General features: G+C 39.7%; 2 protein-coding genes across 5 annotated transcripts in view; one reads left to right on the top strand and one right to left on the bottom strand.

Annotated features, from left to right (window-relative positions):
- The window catches only part of LOC139760102 (uncharacterized), a 38,965-nt gene extending 36,593 nt beyond the window's left edge, over positions 1-2,372 (top strand). For all 4 annotated transcript variants that reach the window (XM_071682940.1, XM_071682941.1, XM_071682939.1 and 1 more), the window contains one exon: positions 784-2,372. In XM_071682940.1, coding sequence (XP_071539041.1) covers positions 784-919 — 136 coding nt within the window. In that variant the 3' untranslated portion in view covers positions 920-2,372. The remainder of the gene's footprint in view (positions 1-783) is intronic.
- Positions 1,635-26,237, bottom strand: LOC139760103 (cytochrome b5-related protein-like). The gene is made up of 6 exons (XM_071682943.1): positions 26,005-26,237; positions 22,551-22,729; positions 21,042-21,180; positions 20,373-20,775; positions 13,848-14,000; positions 1,635-11,483 (listed from the first exon to the last, which is right to left on the bottom strand). The coding sequence occupies exons 1-6, from the start codon at positions 26,213-26,215 to the stop codon at positions 11,240-11,242; spliced, it is 1,329 nt and encodes a 442-aa protein (XP_071539044.1). The 5' UTR covers positions 26,216-26,237; the 3' UTR covers positions 1,635-11,239.
- Between the last annotated feature and the right edge of the window lie 239 nt (positions 26,238-26,476).

Genomic DNA, 26,476 nt, shown 5'->3' with positions numbered 1-26,476 from the left:
CAGTATTTCCTGTGTTATCAAGATTGCACTAGGTATATAGTAGAGCTTATATATTTTTCTCATACTTGATCACCATTTCCTGCATTAGTGAGATAGCATCAGGAAGCAGATGAAGAAAGACATATCCACACACACACATATATATTTTTTTTTTCATACTATTCGCCATTTCTCGCGATAGCGAGGTAGCGATATATATATATATATATATATATATATATATATATATATATATATATATATATATATATATATTTATTTATTCATTTATTTTACTTTGTCGCTGGGGAAACCACAAAATGGTCTTAAATTCTTGGCTGTATATGGGGGCCCCTGCTTTGATGCATTTAACAAATGGACAAAGGAGGCCTTTATTCTGTCCATGGTGCTACCTTGCTCAATAAGGAAACTATGAATATATATTAAAATCAATATAACCTATAGGGACGGGCAAGAAAGAGTGCTACAGAAGTATCTTTTGAATGTTGTAAAAGGGAAATAAGAGCAGAAACAGGGATGAGGGGCTCTGTAAAAGTAGGAACAGAATAGATAGAAATGAAACTATAATTGTGAATTTTTTTTTATCGTAATTAAGTCCAGAGATTAATGAGCTCATAGTATAGCAACTTGAGACAAAAGTAGAATGATTAAAGGTTATTGTTCAATAGAAATTACAGGTCTTTCCATTTGCTTTCCAAGTTGTCTGTTCTCATAATCACTGAGATTATTTTCTTTCACATGTTGTGTATGAATGTTTCACCAAATCAAACTTTTCAATTTCAGTGATCCAGATCTAGAGGAATTCTTTAATAACTTGTGTAAGGAAAAGTTTGGAAAGATCTATGCATCGGGGAACAGTCAGCCAGGTGGACAACAAGTGCCAGATACGCGAAAAAGGAAGGGAAAGAAGAAGAAATGATTGAGGCGCTGGTGGGGGAGGTGACAGGACAGGAGAAACAGCTTTGAGCTAGAGAGCATCATCATGGAAAATTGTTTTAAGGAATGATTGTTGATGGAAAGCTTTTTTGGAGTTTATTTTTTATCTGTAATTACTGCTAAGGAATAAGTGAAAGAACTCTCTCGAGGAGCCTTGCATGATGTTAGTACAGCTGTGACTGGGTTTATGGTAGGTGGAAGGTATTATTAACAATTTAAAGTGACAAGTTTCTGGCCTTGGTACAGCAGCTAAATCTGATCTAGTTAACTAAACTGCAAGTTTTATCAGAGTATTTTATATATGGTTTAAAAAAATTACTCTTTCATCAAATGAATATGCCCATATCTTGTTGAATATTTCTTGAATATAAACCATGAAAGGCTATATCATATTAACCACCAAACATGTATTACTGAATAGAGAAAATGTGTTATGCTTTTAAAGTATGCACTTTGCTGTTGGAGCCTTTCATAAAGAACTTGAATTTTCTTGCTTCCAGTATACTCCAGGATTGTCATTTTACAAGGGTGGGCAGTCACTGCTCTACTGAGTCAGCATTAGTTGTTACATATTACTGTTTTACAGACAGTTTAGATTATTTTGAGGGACTTTGATTTTTTTTATTTTTACACATTTGCTTCTATGAGATCCCATGGAAACTTTATTTGGTTTGGTCCTTAACTGAAAATACATTCACTCAAGGAATAACCTTTTTTAATAATTTCATCAGTGAAAAATTAAATACAGTTAGGTACACAAATTCCTAATTGTATGTGCTGAGTGTATATTATATATACAAGCTATTTTATTTTATATTGGGGTATATGTAACTGTGATTATCAGTATTGAAGATACTGAAGTTTCATGATGAATTTGCTGAAAGGAAGTTCTTGCATTTTATGAATGTAAACATTTGCTAGTTAATGAATGGTATACATGTTGAAGCAAAGCCACTTTTAAAAATCTAAAGTCATGATGTAAACCTGTGAATTATGCAATTACAGTTTTAAGAAAAAAAAATTGTATAACTGATGTTGACTATTAATGTACAGTATATTATTTTCAAGAATTTCTTTTATGAAATGTGATAACTTGCATCAGTTTTATTTAAAAGTTGATATTTTTATTGGTTTGTGCATCAACTTCATTTGAAATCAAATGGGTTTTTACCCAGGGATTTCTATTAACACTTACAAATACATCTTAAGATGGGGAGGCCTTTAGCTATGTGATTTAAATGCATATTTTTCATAATGGTCGAGTACCTTTTAAATTTAAAGAAGTGCACATTCTCTTCTCAGTTTTCCCTTCAGTGTTAGAACTACAGTTAGTAGTCACACTCTTGGCTCACTTGTGATGGGTAAATAATGCAGCATGTAGAACTCTATTATATTCTGCTGAATCTTATTTTCTGTTAATATAGAAACTGTAATAAGTGTGTTTTTATTACCTCTGTGATATGGTGCATGAAATTTTTATGTTCAAGTGCTGATAAATGGCAGGAATGTATGAAAGAAAACGCATTGTTATTATATTTGATCGCCATTTCCCCAATCAGCATGGTAATGCCAGGAAACAGATGAAGAAAGACCCATCCACTCTTATACACACACACATATACACATTCGTACTTACTTGCTTTTCCATCCATTCCCGGAGCCACCCACAGGAACCAGCATCGCCACCCCCCTGCGTCAGCAAGGTAGTGCCAGAGAAAACAGAAAAAAAGTCCTCATTCAGTCTCTAGCCGTCATGTGTAACGCACCGAAACCACAGCTCGCTATCCACATCCAGGCCCCACAAGCCTTTCCATGATTTACCGCCAAACATTTCACATGCTCTGGTTCAGTCTACTGACAGCAAATTGACCCCAGTACATGGTTTGGACATATGGAGGGAAGGGAAGGAAAGATTGACAAAGAAGATATATATAAGTCATAGGTGGAGGGAACAAGAAGTGGGAGAACCAAATTGGAGGTGGAAGGATGGAATGAAAAAGATTTTGAGCAATAGGAGCCTAAACATACAGGAGGGTGAGAGTCATGCAAGGAACAGAGTGAATTGGAACAATGTGGTATACCGGGGTCGAAGCGCTTTCAATGAACTGAACAGGACATGTGAAGCGCCTGGGGTAAACCATGGAAAGGTATGTGGAGCCAGAATGTGGGGAAGGTGCTGTGGTTTCCGTGCATTACACATGACAGCTAGAGACTGAGTGTGAACGAATGTGGGCTTCTTTGTCTGTTTTCCTGGCGCTACCTCGCTGAAGCCATTTCCCTCATCAGCGAGGTAGTGTTAAGAACAGAGGACTGAGCCTAAGAGGGCAAATCCTGGCTTGGCCCCCTTCTCTGTTCTTTCTTTAGGAAAAGTAAAAATGAGGGCAAGATTTCCAGCCTCCCACTCCCTCCCCTTTTAGTCACCTTTTACTACACATAGGAAATACATGAGAACTATTCTTCTCCCCTATCCTCAAGAAACAGCATCGCCACCCCATTTCAGCACTACCTTGCTGAAGTAGGGATAGCGATGCTGTTTCCTGTGGGGTGTGGTAGTGCAAGGAATGGATGAAGGCAAGCATGAATATGTACATGTGTATATGTCTGTGTATAGGTATTTAAGTGTATATGAGTGGATGGGCCATTCTTCATCTTTTCTGGGGCTACCTCGCTGATGCAGGAAATGGCAATCAAGTATAATAATAAAAAGAAATGTACTGTCATTGAATAAAATGAAGAAAGGGGGTGACTGTGTCATTGACTGATTGGTAAGGATATTCAATGTATGTATGGATCATGGTGAAGTGGCTAAGGGTTGGTGTAATTCATGTATAGTGCCACTGGATAAAGGCAAGTGTTCAAACTACAGAGACATAAGTTTAGAGTATGCCTGGTAAATTGTATGGGACAGTACTGACCGAGAGGGCAAAGTTATGTACATAGCATCAGATTCGGGAGGACCAGTATGTTTCAGAAATGGTAAAGGATGGGTGCATCATGTGTTTGCTTTGAAGAATGTGTGTGTGAAATACTTAGAAAACAGAACGATTTATATGTGGCATTTATGGATCAGGAGAGGCCATATGATAGAGGTAATGGAGATGCTTTGTGGAAGGAAGGTTTTAGATTATATGGTGTGGGAGATAAGCTACTAGGAGCAATGAGAAGTTTTTGTCATGGGTGTAAGGTGTGTTTACGAGCAGGAGGAGAGGAGAGTGAATGGTTCCCAGAAAAAGTTGGTCTGCAGTATGGGTGTGGGATGTCACCATGGTTGTTTAATTTGTGTATGGATGGGGTGGTACGGGAAGTAAATGCAAGTCTTGGGGAGAGTATGCAATCAGTTAGGAATGACAAGGCCTGGAAAGCGAGCTGGATGTTCGCCAATGACACAGCATGGGTGAGAAACTGCATTAGTTGGTGACAGTTCGGGAAAGGAGAAAGTTGAGAGTAAATGTGAATATAAGCAAGGTTATTAGGTTTAGCAGGGCTGAGGGACAAGTTAGTTGGGAAGTATTTTTAAGTGGAGAAAAATAGGAGCAAGTGTTTTAGATATCTGCGAGTGGACTTGGCTGTAAATGAAACCATGGAAGCAGAAGCGAGTCATAGGGTGGGGGAAAGGGCAAAGGTTCTTTGAGTGATGTAGAATGTGTGGAAAGAATGTTATCTAGAAGCAAAAATGGGTATGAGGGAAGGAATAGTAGTTTCAACAATATTATATATTTGTGAGGTGTGGGCTATAGATAGGGTTGTACAGGTGAGAGGATGTATTGGGAATGAAGTGTGTGAGGACAATATGTGGTGTGAGGTGGTATGATCGAGTAAGAAAGATGTGTGGAAATAAAATGAGTGTGGTTGAGAGAGAAGAAGAGGGTGTGTTGAAATGGTTTGGACAGATGGAAAGAATGAGTGAGGAAAGGTTGATGAAGAGGATATATATGGATCTGCAGTGCAGGGAACAAGGAGAACCATATCAAATTTGAGATGAAAAGATTTTGAGTGATCGGGGTCTTAAAATACAGAAAGATGAAAGGAATGAGTGAATGTGGTATACTGGGGTCAAATGTGCTATAATGGACTGAACCAAGGCATGTGAAACTTTTGGGGTAAACCATGGAACAGTCTGTGGGGACTGAATTTGGGCGGAGCTGTGATTTTGGTGCATTACACATAACCCACTGACACAAAGGATGGCAATGCTGTTTCCTGTGGGTTGGGGTGGCGGTGGGAATGGATAAAAGCAAGCAAATACAAATATGTACGTGTGTATTTATGTATGTGTATGTATAAGAACGTGGATGTGTCTTTCTTTGTCTGTTTCCTGACACTACCTTGCTAACCCAGGAAATGGCAATCAAATAAATAAATAATTACTATTATACGTGACTGCCATTTCTGCATCAGCGAGGTAGCACCAGGAAACAGATGAAGAATGGCCCATCCACTCGTATACACATAAATGCCCATACACGCACATATACCTATTCCTTCCCGGCGCCACCCCACCCCACAGGAAACAGCATCACTAACCCATGCTTCAGCAAGACAGTGCCAGGAAAACAGACAAAAAAGGCCACATTTGTTCACGCTGTCTATAGCTGTCCTGTGTAATGCATTGAAACCACATCTCCCTATCCACATCCAGGTCCCACAGACCCTTCCCTGGTTTCCCAAGCGTTTCACATGCCCTGGTTCAGTCCACCGACAGCACGATGACCCCGGTATACACAATGTTCCAATTCACTCTGTTCCTTGCACACCTAACACCCTTCTGTATGTTCAGGCCCTGATCATTCAAAATCCTTTCCACTCCATCCCTCTATCTCCAATTTGGTCTCCTGCATCTCCTTGTTCCCTCCACCTCTGACACACACACACACATATATATATATATATATATATATATATATATATATATATATATATTGGGAGGCAAGTTGTTAGAAGCAGTGAAAAGTTTTTATCGAGGATGTAAGGCATGTGTACATGTAGGAAGAGAGGAAAGTGATTGGTTCTCAGTGAATGTAGGTTTGCGGCAGGGGTGTGTGATGTCTCCATGGTTGTTTAATTTGTTTATGGATGGAGTTGTTAGGGAGGTGAATGCAAGAGTTTTGGAAAGAGGGGCAAGTATGAAGTCTGTTGGGGATGAGAGAGCTTGGGAAGTGAGTCAGTTGTTGTTCGCTCATGATACAGCGCTGGTGGCTGATTCATGTGAGAAACTGCAGAAGCTGGTGACTGAGTTTGGTAAAGTGTGTGAAAGAAGAAAGTTAAGAGTAAATGTGAATAAGAGCAAGGTTATTAGGTACAGTAGGGTTGAGGGTCAATTCAATTGGGAGGTGAGTTTGAATGGAGAAAAACTGGAGGAAGTGAAGTGTTTTAGATATCTGGGAGTGGATCTGGCAGCGGATGGAAACATGGAAGCGGAAGTGGATCATAGGGTGGGGGAGGGGGCAAAAATTCTGGGAGCCTTGAAGAATGTGTGGAAGTCAAGAACATTATCTCGGAAAGCAAAAATGGGTATGTTTGAAGGAATAGTGGTTCCAACAATGTTGTATGGTTGCGAGGCGTGGACTATGGATAGAGTTGTGCGCAGGAGGATGGATGTGCTGGAAATGAGATGTTTGAGGACAATTTGTGGTGTGAGGTGGTTTGATCGAGTAAGTAACGTAAGGGTAAGAGAGATGTGTGGAAATAAAAAGAGCGTGGTTGAGAGAGCAGAAGAGGGTGTTTTGAAATGGTTTGGTCACATGGAGAGAATGAGTGAGGAAAGATTGACCAAGAGGATATATGTGTCGGAGGTGGAGGGAACGAGGAGAAGAGGGAGACCAAATTGGAGGTGGAAAGATGGAGTGAAAAAGATTTTGTGTGATCGGGGCCTGAACATGCAGGAGGGTGAAAGGAGGGCAAGGAATAGAGTGAATTGGAGCGATGTGGTATACCGGGGTTGACGTGCTGTCAGTGGATTGAATCAAGGCATGTGAAGTGTCTGGGGTAAACCATGGAAAGCTGTGTAGGTATGTATATTTGCGTGTGTGGACGTATGTATATACATGTGTATGGGGGTGGGTTGGGCCATTTCTTTCGTCTGTTTCCTTGCACTACCTCGCAAACGCGGGAGACAGCGGCAAAAAAAAAAAAAAAAATATATATATATATATATATATATGTATATATATATATATATATATATATATATATATATATATATATATATATATTTTTCTTTTTTCTTTTCATACTATTTGCCATTTCCCGCATTAGCGAGGTAGCATTAAGAACAGAGGACTGGGCCTTAGAGGGAATATCCTCACCTGGCCCCCTTCTCTGTTCCTTCTTTTGGAAAATTAAAAAAAAAAAAAACGAGAGGGGAGGATTTCCAGCCACCCGCTCCCTCCCCTTTTAGTCGCCTTCTACGACATGCAGGGAATACGTGGGAAGTATTCTTTCTCCCCTAACCCCATAACATATATATATATATATATATATATCTTTTCTTTCTTTCAAACTATTTGCCATTTCCCGCATTAGTGAGGTAGCATTAAGAACAGAGGACTGGGCCTTTGAGGGAATACCCTCACCTGGCCCAATTCTCTGTTCCTTCTTTTGGAAAATTAAAAAAAAACGAGAGGGGAGGATTTCCAGCCCCCCGCTCCCTCCCCTTTTAGTCGCCTTCTACGACACGCAGGGAATACGTGGGAAGTATTCTTTCTCCCATATCCCCAGGGAATATATATATATATATATGTAGAAGAGGTAGTAAAAGCTTTGCGGAAGATGAAAGCCGGCAAGGCAGCAGGTTTGGATGGTATTGCAGTGGAATTTATTAAAAAAGGGGGTGACTGTATTATTGACTGGTTGGTAAGGTTATTTAATGTATGTATGACTCATGGTGAGGTGCCTGAAGATTGGCGGAATGCGTGCATAGTGCCTTTGTACAAAGGCAAAGGGGATAAGAGTGAGTGCTCAAATTACAGAGGTATAAGTTTGTTGAGTATTCCTGGTAAATTATATGGGAGGGTATTGATTGAGAGGGTGAAGGCATGTACAGAGCATCAGATTGGGGATGAGCAGTGTGGTTTCAGAAGTGGTAGAGGATGTGTGGATCAGGTGTTTGCTTTGAAGAATGTATGTGAGAAATACTTAGAAAAGCAAATGGATTTGTATGTAGCATTTATGGATCTGGAGAAGGCATATGATAGAGTTGATAGAGATGCTCTGTGGAAGGTATTAAGAATATATGGTGTGGGAGGCAAGTTGTTAGAAGCAGTGAAAAGTTTTTATCAAGGATGTAAGGCATGTGTATGTGTAGGAAGAGAGGAAAGTGATTGGTTCTCAGTGAATGTAGGTTTGCGGCAGGGGTGTGTGATGTCGCCATGGTTGTTTAATTTGTTTATGGATGGGGTTGTTAGGGAGGTGAATGCAAGAGTTTTGGAAAGAGGGGCGAGTATGAAGTCTGTTGGGGATGAGAGAGCTTGGGAAGTGAGTCAGTTGTTGTTCGCTGATGATACAGCGCTGGTGGCTGATTCATGTGAGAAACTGCAGAAGCTGGTGACTGAGTTTGGTAAAGTGTGTGAAAGAAGAAAGTTAAGAGTAAATGTGAATAAGAGCAAGGTAATTAGGTACAGTAGGGTTGAGGGTCAAGTCAACTAGGAGGTAAGTTTGAATGGAGAAAAACTGGAGGAAGTAAAGTGTTTTAGATATCTGGGAGTGGATCTGGCAGCGGATGGAACCATGGAAGTGGAAGTGGATCATAGGGTGGGGGAGGGGGCGAAAATCCTGGGAGCCTTGAAGAATGTGTGGAAGTCGAGAACATTATCTCGGAAAGCAAAAATGGGTATGTTTGAAGGAATAGTGGTTCGAATAATGTTGTATGGTTGCGAGGCGTGGGCTATGGATAGAGTTGTGCGCAGGAGGATGGATGTGCTGGAAATGAGATGTTTGAGGACAATGTGTGGTGTGAGGTGGTTTGATCGAGTAAGTAACGTAAGGGTAAGAGAGATGTGTGGAAATAAAAAGAGCGTGGTTGAGAGAGCAGAAGAGGGTGTTTTGAAATGGTTTGGGCACATGGAGAGAATGAGTGAGGAAAGATTGACCAAGAGGATATATGTGTCGGAGGTGGAGGGAGCCAGGAGAAGAGGGAGACCAAATTGGAGGTGGAAAGATGGAGTGAAAAAGATTTTGTGTGATCGGGGCCTGAACATGCAAGAGGGTGAAAGGAGGGCAAGGAATAGAGTGAATTGGAGCGAGGTGGTATACCGGGGTTGACGTGCTGTCAGTGGATTGAATCAAGGCATGTGAAGTGTCTGGGGTAAACCATGGAAAGCTGTGTAGGTATGTATAGTTGCGTGTGTGGACGTATGTATATACATGTGTATGGGGGGGGTTGGGCCATTTCTTTTGTCTGTTTCCTTGCGCTACCTCGCAAACGCGGGAGACAGCGACAGTATAAAAAAAAAAAAAAAAAATATATATATATATATATATATATATATATATATATATATATATATCCTCTTTGTCAAGCTTTCCTCACTCATTCTCTATATGTCCAAACCATTTCAACAAAACCTTCTGCTATCCCAACCACACTCTCTTTATTACCACACATCTCTCTTACCCTTTCATTACTTAATCAAACCACCTCACACCACACGTCCTTAAACATTTCATTTCAAACACATCCACCCTCCTCCATACAACCCTATCTATATCCCATGCCTTACAACCATATAATATTGTTGGAACTACTATTCCTTCAAACATATCAATTTTTGCTCTCTGAGATAATGTTCTCTCTTTCCACACATTGTTCATAGCTCTCAGAACCTTCACCCCCTACTCCACCCTGCGACTCACTTCTGCTTCCATGGTTCCATTTGCTGCAAAGTCCACTCCCAGATATCTAAAACACTTCTTCCCCCAATTTTTCTCCATTTAAACTTACATTCCATCCCAATTAACTTGTCCCTCAACCCTATTGAACCAATGAATCTTATAACCTTGCTCTTATTCACATTTACTCTCAACTTTCTCCTTTCAAACACTTCCAAACTCAGTAACCAACTTCTGCAGCTGCTTACTCGAATCAGCCACCAGTGCTGTATCATCAGCAAACAACAACCAAGTCACTTCCCAGGCCCTCTCATCCTAAACATACTGCATACTCACCTCTCTCTCCAAAACTTTTGCATTTACCTCCCAAAACATCCCATCAATAAACAAATTAAACTTTCATGGAGACATCACACACCCCTACTGCACACCGACTTTCACTGGGAACCAATCACTCTCCTCTCTTCCTTCTCATACACATGCCTTACATCCTTTCATTCACACTTCTAAACTCCTTACCATCTTCTGTTTCTCATCCAAATCTGCCAACTCACTCCCCAGGCCCTCTCATCCCCCACAGACTGCACACTCACCCCTCTCTCCAAGACTCACATTTACCTCACTTACCACCTCATCCATTAACAAACTGAACAACCATGACTGAAATCAAACACTCCTGCCACAGACAACCCTACCCTATGAAACTTCCACTCCCAGGTATCTAAAACATTTTGCTTCCTCCAATTTTTCCCCATTCGGACTCAACTCTGCTAAACCTAATAAGCTTGTTGTTTTCTTCACATTTACTCTCTACTTTCTCCTCTCACACTCTTCCAAACTTAGTCACCAACTTCTGCAGCTTTTCACTCGAATCTGCCACCAGCTCTGTATCATCAACAACTAACTTCCCAGATCCTCTCATTCCCACGGGCTGCATACTCGAACCTCTCTCCAAGACTCTTGCATTTACCTTCTTCACCACCTTATCCATAAAGAAATTGAACAACCATGATTGACATTACATGCCCCTCCTGCAGACCTACCTTCACTTGGAACTATTAACTATTCACTCTCCTCTTTTCCTACTTATACAAATGCCTTACACCTTTGACAAAAATTTCTCACTGCTTCTTGCAGCTTTATTCCCACACTGTTTATTCTTAAGACTTTCCTCAAGGCATCTCTATCAAACCTATTATATGCTTTCTCCAGATCCTAAATATGAATATACATTCATTAGAAATGAAAACATTCTTTGTAATTTTACATTAGACTAGTGACAAAAAAATTCTTACTACAAGACAAGAAAAGTTAAGTTGCACTTTTCTAAACAAAGGAAGCATTACCTTAAATATTGCACATCTTTTTACTTGAATTATTACTCTTAATTAAAGAAAACTACACATACATTACTTTTTATCAACTGATCTAAATTCTATGAAATGCATTTTGCAGGCAATGGTTTTTTATAGACTATTCACTCATTTATGTATCCTGCGGGAATTACATTGGGGGTAATGTTGGCCAACTGTCTATATTTTCCAATAAACAGATCCCACTGTCGCATAAACCTGAAGGGAATACCAAATTCTTTGCAAGTCTCCAAGAGTACAGGGTAGAGGTAACTGAGCTTGGAATGATCCACTGTTGGCAGGAGGTGGTGTAGTGCGTGGTCACCAAAAGTTGTAGAAACTAGGAACAAGTTTCCTGTCACTTCCACCCTGTAGGATATAAAACATATTCCTTGTTTTAACTTCCTTCATCTATTATGCTTTCAGACCCAATATGGGCAAAACTCTGAAACTAAAGATGATTGAAACTACCCTTTAAACTCAAAAATTTCACTAAAAATTTAGATTAAATCTTTGCAACTTTTTAGAAAATATATTTACAGTAGTGCTATCACCCATCTCCCTTTACACATCACAAATAAAATATTGTACCAATACTATATCCTATTCTTTATTTTCAAATTACAGTGTTGTAATTCTCTTTAATCCCAGTTTTCCAAACATTTTTGTCTTGTTTGGAGGAATGGATATATCTGACCATGCTTCAATCTCAATGCTTGATGCATTCCTAAAACACTCCTTCCATTTCTACAATGTTGTCCTCTTTAATCCCAGTTTTCCAGACACATTCTGTCTTGTTTGGTGAAATGGATATATCTGCCTTTCCTTCAATCTCAATACTCAATACATTTCTAAAACACTCCCTCCAAATATCAACCTCCTGATTTCAATGATGATCCTTTTCCAAGGCCAAGGATATAAATGATTCACAACTGAACAACTCTTACAAACTTCAAATAAATAAAGCATTTGTATATTCACCAGGTCAAACTAGCAACTTTTTCAGACTTTTGTTAGGCCAATTGAGACCACCCACTGTTCCTGAGTTGGTAACTTGTATAAAGACTATAAGCAAAATCAATGCAAAAGAACTATAATTTTATATGATTTGATCCATCATATAAAGTATAAAATACATAAAGGAATTCTAATCAGAGTAAATTAGGGTAAAATTCATAAGCATATCCACCCCCTGGATGATTTCTTCAAGCCCAAAGACCTTAATAACAAATAACATTATAAAGGAAACTTTATCTATCTGTATTTCTGATGCCTGTTTCATCCTGGAACTCCCTCAAGGAGGAGGCCACCATAACTAATGATCTCCAATACTTCTTAACCTTTAATGCCTCACCTTTAGCAGGCCACTGGCAGAAGATAACTCTAGTGCAGTGTTTGTGGGGACTCTTACCTAATGCTCATACTTACTACTAGTAGTTAATGTGTAAACCTAATGTTCTAACCTACTACTTCTACCTGATATTTCTACCAAATGCTCCTGCCTAAATATTCCTACCCACTATCTACTGCTCCTGCCATTTTGCCAAAAGGCAGGGCTAGTGCAAAGTGCTCACTGCAGAAAAATCTAGTTACGAAGAAAGAGCTATGAGAGTTAAGTGTTATAAAGTGTTATAAGTGACAAGGATAGATTGGAAGTTTGTGGACAGAATGCCAGTAGTCCATATGTAGGTGATGCAGAATGAAAAGACAGCTGCCTGGGTCAAAAGAGTGCAACTTGACAACCACCATTCTTGTAAAAGCCAATTATGTTACTAGTCTTGTTCTTGTCATCATACAGGCTGAAGAACCCTAAACATGACGATTTAGACATTTCTAAGACATCTGACTCTTCAAGCAAGGACTCTGATTTTGGTTGTTGATGTCTCCATTAGAATGTTATGCAAGTCATCCATTAAACACTTTCTAAATCTCTACCTGCGGAAGTGTTCAAGAAAATCCACGCATGTAAATTCCAGAATCCTGTACTCTGGGGTTTAAAGTTCCACAAAAAGTCTAAGGTGTCTAAGAGGACCCAGAGAATCAACTGACGTGTATGAGAAAGCTGAAGGAGTCTTTGGCACCAAGGCCATTTATTCCAATCCTAAAAACAAGACTATTCAGGTTTAAAATGTAGACAGCCACCAACCAGGGAGGTATATTATCGTAGTGACTGCTAAATAGTGAGCCAGCACTTCTGTGGTTGTCACACTGTACTACTCTGACCCAGGTTGCTCTTTTCTTTCTGCCTCACCCACACATAGAATGCTGGCATTCTGTCCACAAACATACAATCTACTTTTCAAGCATAACACTTGACAACAATTAACACACACAGCTCATACCATGTAACTCAGGATTTTCCTGCAGAGGAGCAATAGATAAAAGAAGAAGGAAGGAACATTCTGCAGAAGCATTATGTATAAGTAGGTAGGAACATTAGGCGAGAGCATTAACTAAAAGTAGTAGGTTGGAACATTAGGTAGAAGCCTCTGTTAACACTACACTAGAGTTGCCCTCAGTCAGTGGCCTCTTTAGGACTGGGCACCAAAGGCTAAGAAATGGCAATGGAGTTCACATTATGGAGGCTCTTTTCCCATTGCCACCCCCTTGAGGAAGTTCCTAAAGGATAGGAATATCAGAGATTTAGATATATTCAGGTCTATAATCATACTCATGCAAAAATTAAACATTCATACTTAGCTGACTTTTACAAACTGTAAAATCCTGTTTTACCTGTCTCTCACTGCATCCAGCTGACACAGACCCCAATCTCGATCTTCTCTCATGGCATCACCTGCATGGTATATATCTGGATGATGGTGTGCAACTGCAAGGCCTACGAATATGAAAGAGGCGCTGCAAAACAAATGCATTTCCAGCCACAACCTGCACAATGAGAGAATTATGACAGTTCTAGTTGTAGAACTTTTTTTTACATAAAAGAAAATCTAATCAATACTTCATGTCTACTGCCTATACCCAAATCTTAAAGTGCCTGAAGCAGGGATGTATCTTAGCAAAAAGTGTGGTTCCTACTCTCAAATCAAAGCTCTTTAATTTGCCTTCTGAGGCATACTATACTCCTTCAAGATGCAAAAATAATGACTATACCTGGATATGGTACTGCAGTTGAATTTATGTAGAAAGGGGGTGACTGTGTCACTGACTGGTTGGTAAGGATATTCAACCTATGTATGGATCATGGTGAAGTGCGTGGGGATTGGCAGAATGCAAGTGTTCAAACTAAAGAGGAATGAGTTTAGAGTATACCTGGTAAACTGTATGGGACAGTACTGACTAAGAGGGCGAGGTTATGTACAGAGAATCAGATTGGGGAGGACCAGTATGGTTTCAGAAATGGTAAAGAATGTGTGCATCAGGTGTTTGCTTTAAAGAATGTGCGTGTGAAATACTTAGAAAAATAGATTGATTTATATGTGGCATTTATGGATCTGGAGAAGGCATATGATTGAGTTAACTGAGATGCTTTGTGGAAGGTTTAAGATTATATAGTGTGGAAAAAAAGCTGCTAAAATCAACGAGAAGTTTTTATCAAAGGTGTAAGGCATGTTTACGAGCAGGAGGAGAGGAGAGTGAATGGTTCATAGAAATGGTCGGTCTGCAGTATGGGTGTGTAATGTCACCATGGTTGTTTAATGTGTGTATCAATGAGAAGGTAAATGCAAGAGTCTTGGGGAGAGGGAAGAGTTATGAGAGGGCCTGGGACGCGATTCGGTTCTTTGCCAATGATACAGTACTCATGACAGATTCAAGTGAGAAACTGCAGAAGTTGGTGACAGAGTTTGGAAAAGTGTGGCAAAGAAGTATGCTGAAGGAGAAAGTAGCATCTGTTGGGCAAAGATGGGTGTAATGGAAGGTAATATGTTCCCAACTGTGTTTCATAGATGTTGGTCTTTGGCCTTAAATGTAAAAGAATGGAAAAATATGGACATTTTGGAAGTGAAATACCTGAGGATGATGCATTATGTAGTATTCGGCTGGTAGGTTGCATAGAGAATGGCAGTGTGAGATGTGATGATAAGAACAGTCTAAAAGAGAAACCTGAAAACAAATTGCTGAAATGATGTGGACATATGGAGAGGATGAGGGAAGGAAAATGTTTAAAAACTAATACTTTATGTTTTACAATGTCTTGTGCTACTATACCATAACTTACCATACATTTGGCTACTTTGGGCTTACTATGATGATGTAGATCTGCCCTAGCAACTGTGCCAAAACACAAAAGCTGGTGGTGCTTCATGTACTGCTGTATACAACACGAGACTGAGATGGATTATTATATTAAATGTGAAATATCAAGAAGGTTTTTATTACGGCTATTTTTTGTAGATCTATGAGCACTATGATACTGTACGTAATATGAAAAGTTAGCCTGAGCTTAGAACTTCGACAGACTACTGAAAGCATGTTGTAAGGTAAGTTAGCGAACTGTAAATTGGTGAGCTTCATCTGCTGAAGGCACTACACAGCTTTTCATAACTAATTGGTACATATTTTATGTTTCTATTGTTTACTGGCAGAAATTGGTAAACATTTTTCATGCTTGAAGTTAAAAGTGCTCCTAGCCCTTCCCCTCATGTACAGATCTCAACCTAATTAAACTATTACCAATGTACAGGTCGACCCCCAGTTTTTTGCCTAAAAATTTGGTCTCAAAAACTCGAACTATATGCAAGTACATACAATATATCACTTTTTCCCCTTCCTTAACTGTTTTGTACACTTCGCATTTTGTGTAAAGGCATTACAGTGCCACAAATAAACTCTATCCTTACAATATATTTCCTCTGCTTGACAGTTATGTTTTCTGATTATACTGTCTACACATACTGTTTCTGGCTCTATGTCCCTGTGGATTACTGCCACATTTTACATTGCCTAATAGTCTGGGAAAACAATGTTTAGTTTCCTATATATTCCCTACACAATGTTTAGTTTCCTATATATTCCCTACACAGAGTTTGTTTTTGTATTCCAATATGTCTGCTGGAATGTTTTCTGATCAATAGGCCTCATTGCATTTTGGATCCATACCGACTTTCTAAGACTGTTTTCTGTAATTTATTTCTATTCTATTCATTCATTATACTTTGTTGCTATCTCCCGCGTTAGCGAGGTAGCGCAAGGAAACAGACAAAAGAATGGCCCAACCCACCCACATACACATGTATATATATACACGTCCACACACGCACATATACATACCTATACATCTCAACGTATACATATATATACACAAATAGACATGTACATATATACTCATGTACATAATTCATACTGTCTGCTCTTATTCATTCCTGTCGCCACCCCGCCACACATGAAATGACAACCCCCTACCCCCGCATGTGCGTGAGGTAGCACTAGGAAAAGACAACAAACGCCACATTATACATGACAGTCTCTAGCTGTCATGTATAATGCACCGAAACCACAGCTCCCTTTCCACATCCAGGCCCAACAAAACTTTCCATGGTTTAAACCAGACGCTTCACATGCTCTGGTTCAATTCACTGGCAGCACGTCGACCCCTGTATATCACATCGTTCCAATTCACTCTATTCTTTGCACGCCTTTCACCCTCCTGCATGTTCAGTCTCCAATCACTCAAAATCTTTTTCACTCCATCTTTCCACCTCCAATTTGGACTCCTACTTCTCCTCGTTCCCTCCACCTCTGACACATATATTCTCTTGGTCAATCTTTCCTCACTCATTCTCTCCATGTGACCAAACCATTTCAAAACACCCTCTTCTGCCCTCTCAACCACACTCTTTTTACTACCACACATCTCTCTTACCCTTTCATTACTTACTCGATCAAACCACCTCACATCACATATTGTCCTCAAACATCTTATTTCCAACACATCCACCCTCCTCCGCACAACTCTATCTATAGCCCACGCCTCGCAACCATATAACATTGTCGGAACCACTATTCCTTCAAACATACCCATTTTTGCTTTCCGAGATAACGTTCTCGCCTTCCACACATTTTTCAACGCTCCCAGAACTTCAGTCCCCTCCCCCACCCTATGACTCACTTCCGCTTCCATGGTTCCATCCACTGCAAAATCCACTCCCAGATATCTAAAACACTTCACTTCCTCCAGTTTTTCTCCATTCAAACTTACCTCCCAATTGACTTGTCTCTCAACCCTACTGTACCTAATAACCTTGCTCTTATTCACATTTACTCTCAGCTTTCTTCTTTCACACACTTTACCAAACTCAGTCACCAGCTTCTGCAGTTTCTCATCCGAATCAGCCACCAGCGCTGTATCATCAGCGAACAACAACTGACTCACTCCCCAAGCTCTCTCATCCACAAGACTGCATACTTGCCCCTCACTCCAAAACTCTTGCATTCACCTCCCTAACAACCCCATCCATAAACAAATTAAACAACCATGGAAACATCACACACCCCTGCCACAAACCAACATTCACTGAGAACCAATCACTTTCCTCTCTTCCTACTCATACACATACCTTACATCCTTGATAAAAACTTTTCACTGCTTCTAACAACTTGCCTCCCACACCAGATATTCTTAATACCTTCCACAGAGCATCTCTATCAACTCTATCATATGCCTTCCCCACATCCATAAATGCTTCATACAAATCCATTTGCTTTTCTAAGTATTTCTCACATACATTCTTCAAAGCAAACACCTGATCCACACATCCTCTACCACTTCTGAAACCACACTGCTCTTCCCCAGTCTGATGCTCTGTATATGCCTTAACCCTCTCAATCAACACCCTCCCTTATAATTTCCCAAGAATACTCAACAAACTTATACCTCTGTAATTTGAGCACTCACCTTTATCCCCTTTGCCTTTGTACAATGGCACTATGCAAGCATTCCGCCAATCCTCAGGCACCTCACCATGAGTCATTCATACATTAAATAACCTTACCAACCAGTCAACAACACAGTCACCCCCTTTTTTAATTAATTCTACTGCAATACCATCCAAACCCGCTGCCTTACCGGCTTTCATTTTCTGCAAAGCTTTTACTACCTCTTCTCTGTTTACCAAATCGTTCTCCCTAACCCTCTAACTTTGCACACCACCTCGACCAAAACACCCTATATCTGCCACTCTATTATCGAAGACATTTAACAAACCTTCAAAATACTCACTCCATCTCTTTCTCACACCACCACTACTTGTTATCACCTTCCCATTAGCCCCCTTCACTGATGTTCCCATTTGTTCCCTTGTCTTATGCACTTTATTTACCTCCTTCCAAAACATCTTTTTATTCTCCCTAAAATTTAATGATATTCTCTCACCCCAACTCTCATTTGCCCTCTTTTTCACCTCTTGCACCTTTCTCTTGACCTCCTGCCTCTTTCTTTTAAACATCTCCCACTCATTTGCATTATTTCCCTGCAAAAATCGTCCAAATGCCTCTCTCTTCTCTTTCACTAATAATCTTACTTCTTCACCCTACCACTCACTACCCTTTCTAATCTGCCCACCTCCCACGCTTCTCATGCCACAAGCATCTTGTGGGCAAGCCATCACTACTTCCCTAAATACATCCCATTCCTCCCCCACTCCCCTTACGTCCTTTGTTCTCACCTTTTTCCATTCTGTACTCAGTCTCTCCTGGTACTTCCTCACACAAGTCTCCTTCTCAAGCTCACTTACTCTCACCACTCTCTTCACCCCAACATTCTCTCTTCTTTTCTGAAAACCTCTACAAATCTTCACCTTCGCCTCCACAAGATAATGATCAGACATCCCTCCAGATGCATCTCTCAGCACATTAACATCCAAAAGTCTCTCTTTCACGCGCCTATCCATTAACACGTAATCCAATAACGCTCTCTGGCCATCTCTCCTACTTACATATGTATATCTCTCTTTTTAAACCAGGTATTCCCTTACATATGTTACTTATGTATATCTCTCTTTTTAAACCAGGTATTCCCAATCACCAGTCCTTTTTCAGCACATAAATCTACAAGCTCTTTACAATTTCCATTTACAACACTGCACACCCCATGTACACCACTTATTCCCTCAACTGCCACATTACTCACCTTTGCATTCAAATCACCCATCACTATAACCCGGTCTCGTGCATCAAAACTACTAACACACACACTCAGCTGCTCCCAAAACACTTGCCTCTCATGATCTTCCTTCTCATGCCCAGGTGCAAATGCACCAACAATCACCTACCTCTCTCCATCCACTTTCAGTTTTACCCATATCAATCTAGAGTTTACTTTCTTACATTCTATCACACACTCCCAACACTCCTGTTTCAGGAGTAGTACTCCTTCCTTTGCTCTTGTCCTCTCACTAACCCCTGACTTTACTCCCAAGACATTCCCAAACCACTCTTCCCCTTTACCCTTGAGCTTCGTTTCACTCAGTGCCAAAACATCCAGGTTCCTTTCCTCAAACATACTACCTATCTCTCCTTTTTTCTCATCTTGGTTACATACACACACATTTAGACACCCCGATCTGAGCCTTCAAGGAGGATGAGCACTCCCCACATGACTCCTTCTTCTGTTTCCCCATTTAGTAAGTTAAAATACAAGGATGGGAGGGTTTCTAACCCCCGCCCCCATCCCCTTTAGTCGCCTCCTACGACACGTGAGGAATATGTGGGAAGTATTCTTTCACCCCTATCCCCAGGAAATATCTATTTATATACTTAATCACTGTTTCCCACGTGAGCAAGGTAGTGCAAATAACCAGACAAAAGAAATGGCCCAACCTACCCGCATACACATGCATATACATAAACGCTCACACACACACATATACATACCTATACACTTCACCGTATACATACATATACATACATAGGCACACACATATATACATATGTACACATTCACACTTGCTGCCTTCATCCATTCCCGTCACCAACCCACCACACACAACAGCATCTCCCCTGGACATATGACGTAGCGCTAAGAAAAGACAACAAAGGCCACATTCGTTCACACTCAGTCTCTAGCTGTTATGTGTAATGCACCAAAACCACAGCTCCCTTTCCACATCCAGGCCCCAAAAAACTTTCAATGGTTTACCCCAGATGCTTCAAATGCCCTGGTTCAATCCACTGACAACACATCAATGGATTGGAACGTTTTTTGTAATTATTTTGCTTATCATGTCTTCAATTTTTCATATGAGAGAGAGAGATAGAGAGGCCTACCTATCTTTTTTGAATGATTTTCTCAGTATTACTCACCTGGAAGCAATGCTAAAAGATGAAGCAATTGTTGCCATTAGCAGTAATTCCATGATGGGCAAGAGGTTTTCAGGTCGAATTTCTTGTTTTCCAAACAATATCATACAAATTCTCTTTAAAGCCTCTACATACTGCAAAACTGATACGAAAAAGAATTCATAGATATAGCATCCGTATCTCTGAAGGGTACTTTTGTTTCTTTTCGGTAAGAATTCTAAAAATGGCTCCACACTAGAAATTTCATAGTCATAAATGGTGTTGGTAAACAAGTGGTGTGATAAACCATGAGTTATACGCCAATCATATGAGGAGAATAAGGTGAGGTCGAAGTAATACATCCTCCAGTTGTCTCGCTGATGGAAGAAATTGTGGGCACAAAATCCTGTCATTGTAAGGAGAACACCTGAAACACAGAGGACTATATCACTTACAGTTCTTGAAATTGGAATACCTGACAGATATCACAAGCATAAAAAGGTACAAATTGCCTAACACTGTAGAAGAATTTCAGCCAAGCTCAGCTAATGTACCAGTTTCACGGTCCATTAGCCACCCTGGATACACCATTACTACTACTGATGTATATATATAGCACATACTCTATTTACCTATCAATCTATCTTTCACTGAACAACACAAACACATCAAAGACTTAAAAGCATCCAATACCAGCAATAACTGCAAGCATGTGTGATCCAGTGGCAGCTGCAGAAATAAGCAATAAAGCAAAGGTTAGGACGATAGAGTCTTGTATCAACACCATCGACCAAGATGGACCTCTTCCAACCTTTTTGAGTACTGGTTGAGCCTATAAAGAAAACACATATATCAGTTTATACATAAAGAGAATAGATCATGAATATGATGATTTACAACATGTATAAATTTTATGCATATATAAATGAATAACCAAGTCACAGACTGTAGATAATCTACATTAACATCAATCCTTTTAATGTATTTATGGTAATTGCCTTTTCCATTTCAGTGAGGTAGCATCACAAATAGAGGAACAACAGATCCACCAGCAAACATCCACTTCTCAGATGTTATGCATCAAACACTAAACCCACAGCCTAACATCCAACCATAGACAAGTCCCACAGATTATTTCACGATTCAATAATAATTTTCATACCTGCCCCTTTTCCCAATTTAGTGAGATATTGTCAAGAACAAAGGAAACTAGTTTCATTTGCTCACATCCATCTTCTTGCTGTCATGTATAATGCACCGAAACCAGAGCTCATCACCATCAGCCAAGCAAACAGAATAATTCAATGGTTTCCCCTGACTGCTTCATATGCAATGTTTCAGCCCATAAACAGCATGTCATTCCCCATAACAAACATTGCTCTAAGTCCCACTTGCAAGCATCAACTCTTCATATAAATAATACAGTGAAACCAAACAATACCATCCCTGGCCAAGCAACACATACTTTAATATGCACTGGTACACACCAATGAAAGCATGCCCAACCCCTATCCCACCTAGATACGAAATAAATCCAATTCATTCTATCCAAAGCATATGCCTCTCAATATCCTAAATGTTCAGGCCTCGACACTCCAAAGCATTCTTCACTCCATCATTCCATCTTCTTCTTGGGGCCATCCTTCCCCTTGTTTCTCCTTCAGATATACATATCTTCTCATCTTTCTTTGATCATCTTCTCCATATGTCCAAGTCATCTCAGCATAACTGATCACATCTCTTAATCATATTATGATTACTACCACATCTCTCTCTTATTATTATTCCTTCAATAAGTTCCTTTCACTATGAATGGTAAAAGGTGAATAACATACAGCTTCTTAACAAAAATGGAGAAATGGCATAAGACACAGAAAAGTAAAAGATACACAATAAGAAAATAAAAATGAGGAAAATACAGTTCATGTTACTTTACTGGAAGCAGAGTTCACATGTACCAGTGTCAGTAAGTAAGTAAGTGATATATGAGCACAGCACAGTGTGAACTGTAGCAATTTGAAAATGAGAAAGTATTATTCAAAGGAGACGAAGTAACAAAAAAATATGAAGGTATGGAAAAAATATATCAAAGTTGAATACTGTCATATGAATGCAAACAGAAAATCAACAATATGGCTCTTTTCCTTTAATGAGCTAATAACAAGACAAAAACAAAACTTTGGATGTACTGTTTAACCATACCTTCCTTTTAAAAGTTTTGTAAAACCCATCCTCATGGAAAGTGTATGGGGAATTCCGAGGTGTTGATATATTCTTCACATAATACTTTGAGAGCAACTTTTCAGCACCAGTACTAATGTGAGCACTTTCAAATGCTTCAGTGATGTCTATACCTTTAGTTGTTTTGAGCCAATCCTTGCCTATGGAAATAAACTGAATTTAGTTAACAAGCTACTTAAGACTGTCACATGCTATCTACGAAAGATTCTATCACTATGTGAAACATTCTTATCCTCAATAAGTTCCTTCCTATCTAACTGTATATGAGGTGGAGCAACTGATTAGTACCTAATCATACTTAAGTCTAAATGCATAAATATCTACACAACAGCAAACATAATCAAATATAAAACCTAAAGGAAATAATTTCAATAAAAGCTTTAAATTTCAACAAGATTATGTGTACTTTATACAGCATGTAATGTTTGTCAACACCACAGTCACAAAAAAATACCTGATTATATATTTGCAAATCTTAATAATCTTTGCACTGCTCTTGACAGGGAAACTTGGGATAATATGATCAGTAAAAACAATATGAACATATCCTGAAAAAGCTTCAGAAAAACCTTCAAAGCAGTACAAAGAACCTATGTGCCAATGACTGGGAGATGTACAAGAGAAAGCGGCAGGAGGTCAAAAGGAGGTTGCAGGGGTTAAAAATGAGGGCAAAGGAGAGATGGGGTGAGAGAATATAAAACTTTAGACAGAATAAAAAGATGTTTTGGAAGGATATAAATAATGTGGGAAAGAAGAGAGTAAATGGGAACATCTGTGAATGGGGCAAGGGGGAAAGTGATAACAGATACTAATGGAGTGAAGAGATGGGAGTGAGTATTTTGAAGCACTGTTGAATGTGTTTGATGATAGAGTGGCAGATGAGGTGTTTTGGTTAGGGTGGTGTGGGAAGTAAGAGAGTCAGGAAGAGTGGTTTGGTGAAGAGAGAAGTGGTGAAAGCCTTACAGAAGATTAAATCCAGCAAGGCAGCAGGATTGGATGGTACTGCAATTGCATTTGTTAAGAAAGGGGGTGACTGTTGTTGATTGGTTGGAAAGGATTTTCAATGTGTGTGAATCATAGTGAAATGCCTGAGGATTGGAAGAATGCATGTATAGTGTCACTGTATAAAGGCAAAGGGGATAAAGGTGAGTGTTCAAACTACAGAGGCATAAGTTTGTTCAGTATACCTGGTAAATTATATGGGAGGGTATTGATTGAGAGGGTGAAGGCATGTACAGAGCATCAGATTGGGGAAGAGCAGTGTGGTTTCAAAAGTGGTAGAGGATGTGTGGATCAGGTGTTTGCTTTGAAGAATGTATGTGAGAAATACTTAGAAAAGCAAATGGATTTGTATGTAGCATTTATGGATCTGGAGAAGGCATATGATAGAGTTGATAGAGATGCTCTGTGGAAGGTATTAAGAATATATGGTGTGGGAGGAAAGTTGTTAGAAGCAGTGAAAAGTTTTTATCGAGGATGTAAGGCATGTGTACGTGTAGGAAGAGAGGAAAGTGATTGGTTCTCAGTGAATGTAGGTTTGCGGCAGGGGTGTGTGATGTCTCCATGGTTGTTTAATTTGTTTATGGATGGGGTTGTTAGGGAGGTAAATGCAAGAGTTTTGGAAAGAGGGGCAAGTATGAAGTCTGTTGGGGATGAGAGAGCTTGGGAAGTGAGTCAGTTGTTGTTCGCTGATGATACAGCGCTGGTGGCTGATTCATGTGAGAAACTGCAGAAGCTGGTGACTGAGTTTGGTAAAGTGTGTGGAAGAAGAAAGTTAAGAGTAAATGTGAATAAGAGCAAGGTTATTAGGTACAGTAGGGTTGAGGGTCAAGTCAATTGGGAGGTGAGTTTGAATGGAGAAAAACTGGAGGAAGTGAAGTGTTTTAGATATCTGGGAGTGGATCTGGCAGCGGATGGAACCATGGAAGTGGAAGTGGATCATAGGGTGGGGGAGGGGGCGAAAATTCTGGGAGCCTTGAAGAATGTGTGGAAGTCGAGAACATTATCTCGGAAAGCAAAAATGGGTATGTTTGAAGGAATAGTGGTTCCAACAATGTTGTATGGTTGCGAGGCGTGGGCTATGGATAGAGTTGTGCGCAGGAGGATGGATGTGCTGGAAATGAGATGTTTGAGGACAATGTGTGGTGTGAGGTGGTTTGATCGAGTGAGTAACGTAAGGGTAAGAGAGATGTGTGGAAATAAAAAGAGCGTGGTTGAGAGAGCAGAAGAGGGTGTTTTGAAGTGGTTTGGGCACATGGAGAGAATGAGTGAGGAAAGATTGACCAAGAGGATATATGTGTCGGAGGTGGAGGGAACGAGGAGAAGAGGGAGACCAAATTGGAGGTGGAAAGATGGAGTGAAAAAGATTTTGTTTGATCGGGGCCTGAACATGCAGGAGGGTGAAAGGAGGGCAAGGAATAGAGTGAATTGGAGCGATGTGGTATATCCGGGGTTGACGTGCTGTCAGTGGATTGAATCAAGGCATGTGAAGCGTCTGGGGTAAACCATGGAAAGCTGTGTAGGTATGTATATTTGCGTGTGTGGACGTATGTATATACATGTGTATGGGGGGGGCCATTTCTTTCGTCTGTTTCCTTGCGCTACCTCGCAAACGCGGGAGACAGCGACAAAGTATAATAAAAAAAAAAAAACTGGAAAATTAAATGGGAGAATATTGATTGAGAGGGTGAAGACAATGAGGATTTTCAATGTGTGTGAATCATAGTGAAATGCCTGAGGATTGGAAGAATGCATGTATAGTGTCACTGTATAAAGGCAAAGGGGATAAAGGTGAGTGTTCAAACTACAGAGGCATAAGTTTGTTCAGAATACCTGGAAAATTAAATGGGAGAATACTGATTGAGAGGGTGAAGACATGTACAGATCATTAATAATAAGTGACTCACTTCCCAGGCCCTCTCATTACCAACAGACTGCATACGTGTCTCCAAAACTCTTGCATTTACCTCCATCACCAACATATTCATAAAAAAAATCAAACAACGATGACATATATCCTTGCTGCAGACTCACCTTCATTGTGAACAAATCACTCTCCTCTGTTCTCTGTTCTCATGTTTATAGTGACTACTAAAACCTTTTAAAGTTGGCTCTGAAGAATACACTTACTTTTTGCAAGTAGTGGCTATTACAATGGATATTTAAATAAGTTTTACAGGACTTTAGTTTTGTTTTCTATATTTCCTCGACTTTTCATCCTAAACGCTGTATCATCATCAGAGATACAATTCCCTTCTCTTATAATAAAAACTGATCATGTCTGTCATATTTTACATTTCTTTCCACCTAAGAAGTGAAAAATTTCCCTTGCATGTGACTAGCTTGATAGTGAGGGGCTAACCTGAGAATTGAATTCACAGTTTCATGTTCTGTGCAGTAGTTACTTAAGTCATACCTCCAGGATGCTTGTCAATAAAATCTGTCAAGTCATATAATTTGTTATGCACTCTCCAATAGGGGCCCACATCATCGTCAATCCTCTTGCCATTCAACCACGTGTGTGGAGACTTGTTGGGTAGGTTCCGATCTGTTGGGTAATGCCTGAAGCCAGTCAGCATTAAGTCATTCTCGTTACTATCTTCAAATTTCTCAGTTTTTGGTGCCATTTCCTGAAGTAGATAATCAAAATGACTTTTTTTTTTTCAAATATCAAACAAACCTCAGTCACAGAATGTTTTGAAATATATGGATTACATTCCTGTTGGGTAAGTCTGAAAACTTAAAGAACAAGAAAGATTTTGTTTCCAATCACAATGGCAGGGCACAGAAAACAGTGACAAGATAGAGAAAAGTATGAATCAATAATATATCTGAAAACACTTTAAATATTAGCCACTGCCATTTTATAAGAAATGGATGAAAGGAAT

This window comes from Panulirus ornatus, chromosome 35, assembly GCF_036320965.1.
Source record: "Panulirus ornatus isolate Po-2019 chromosome 35, ASM3632096v1, whole genome shotgun sequence".
NCBI lineage: Eukaryota > Metazoa > Arthropoda > Malacostraca > Decapoda > Palinuridae > Panulirus > Panulirus ornatus.
Note: the sequence above shows the minus strand (reverse complement) of the source record. Positions and strands in the feature narration are given on the sequence as shown.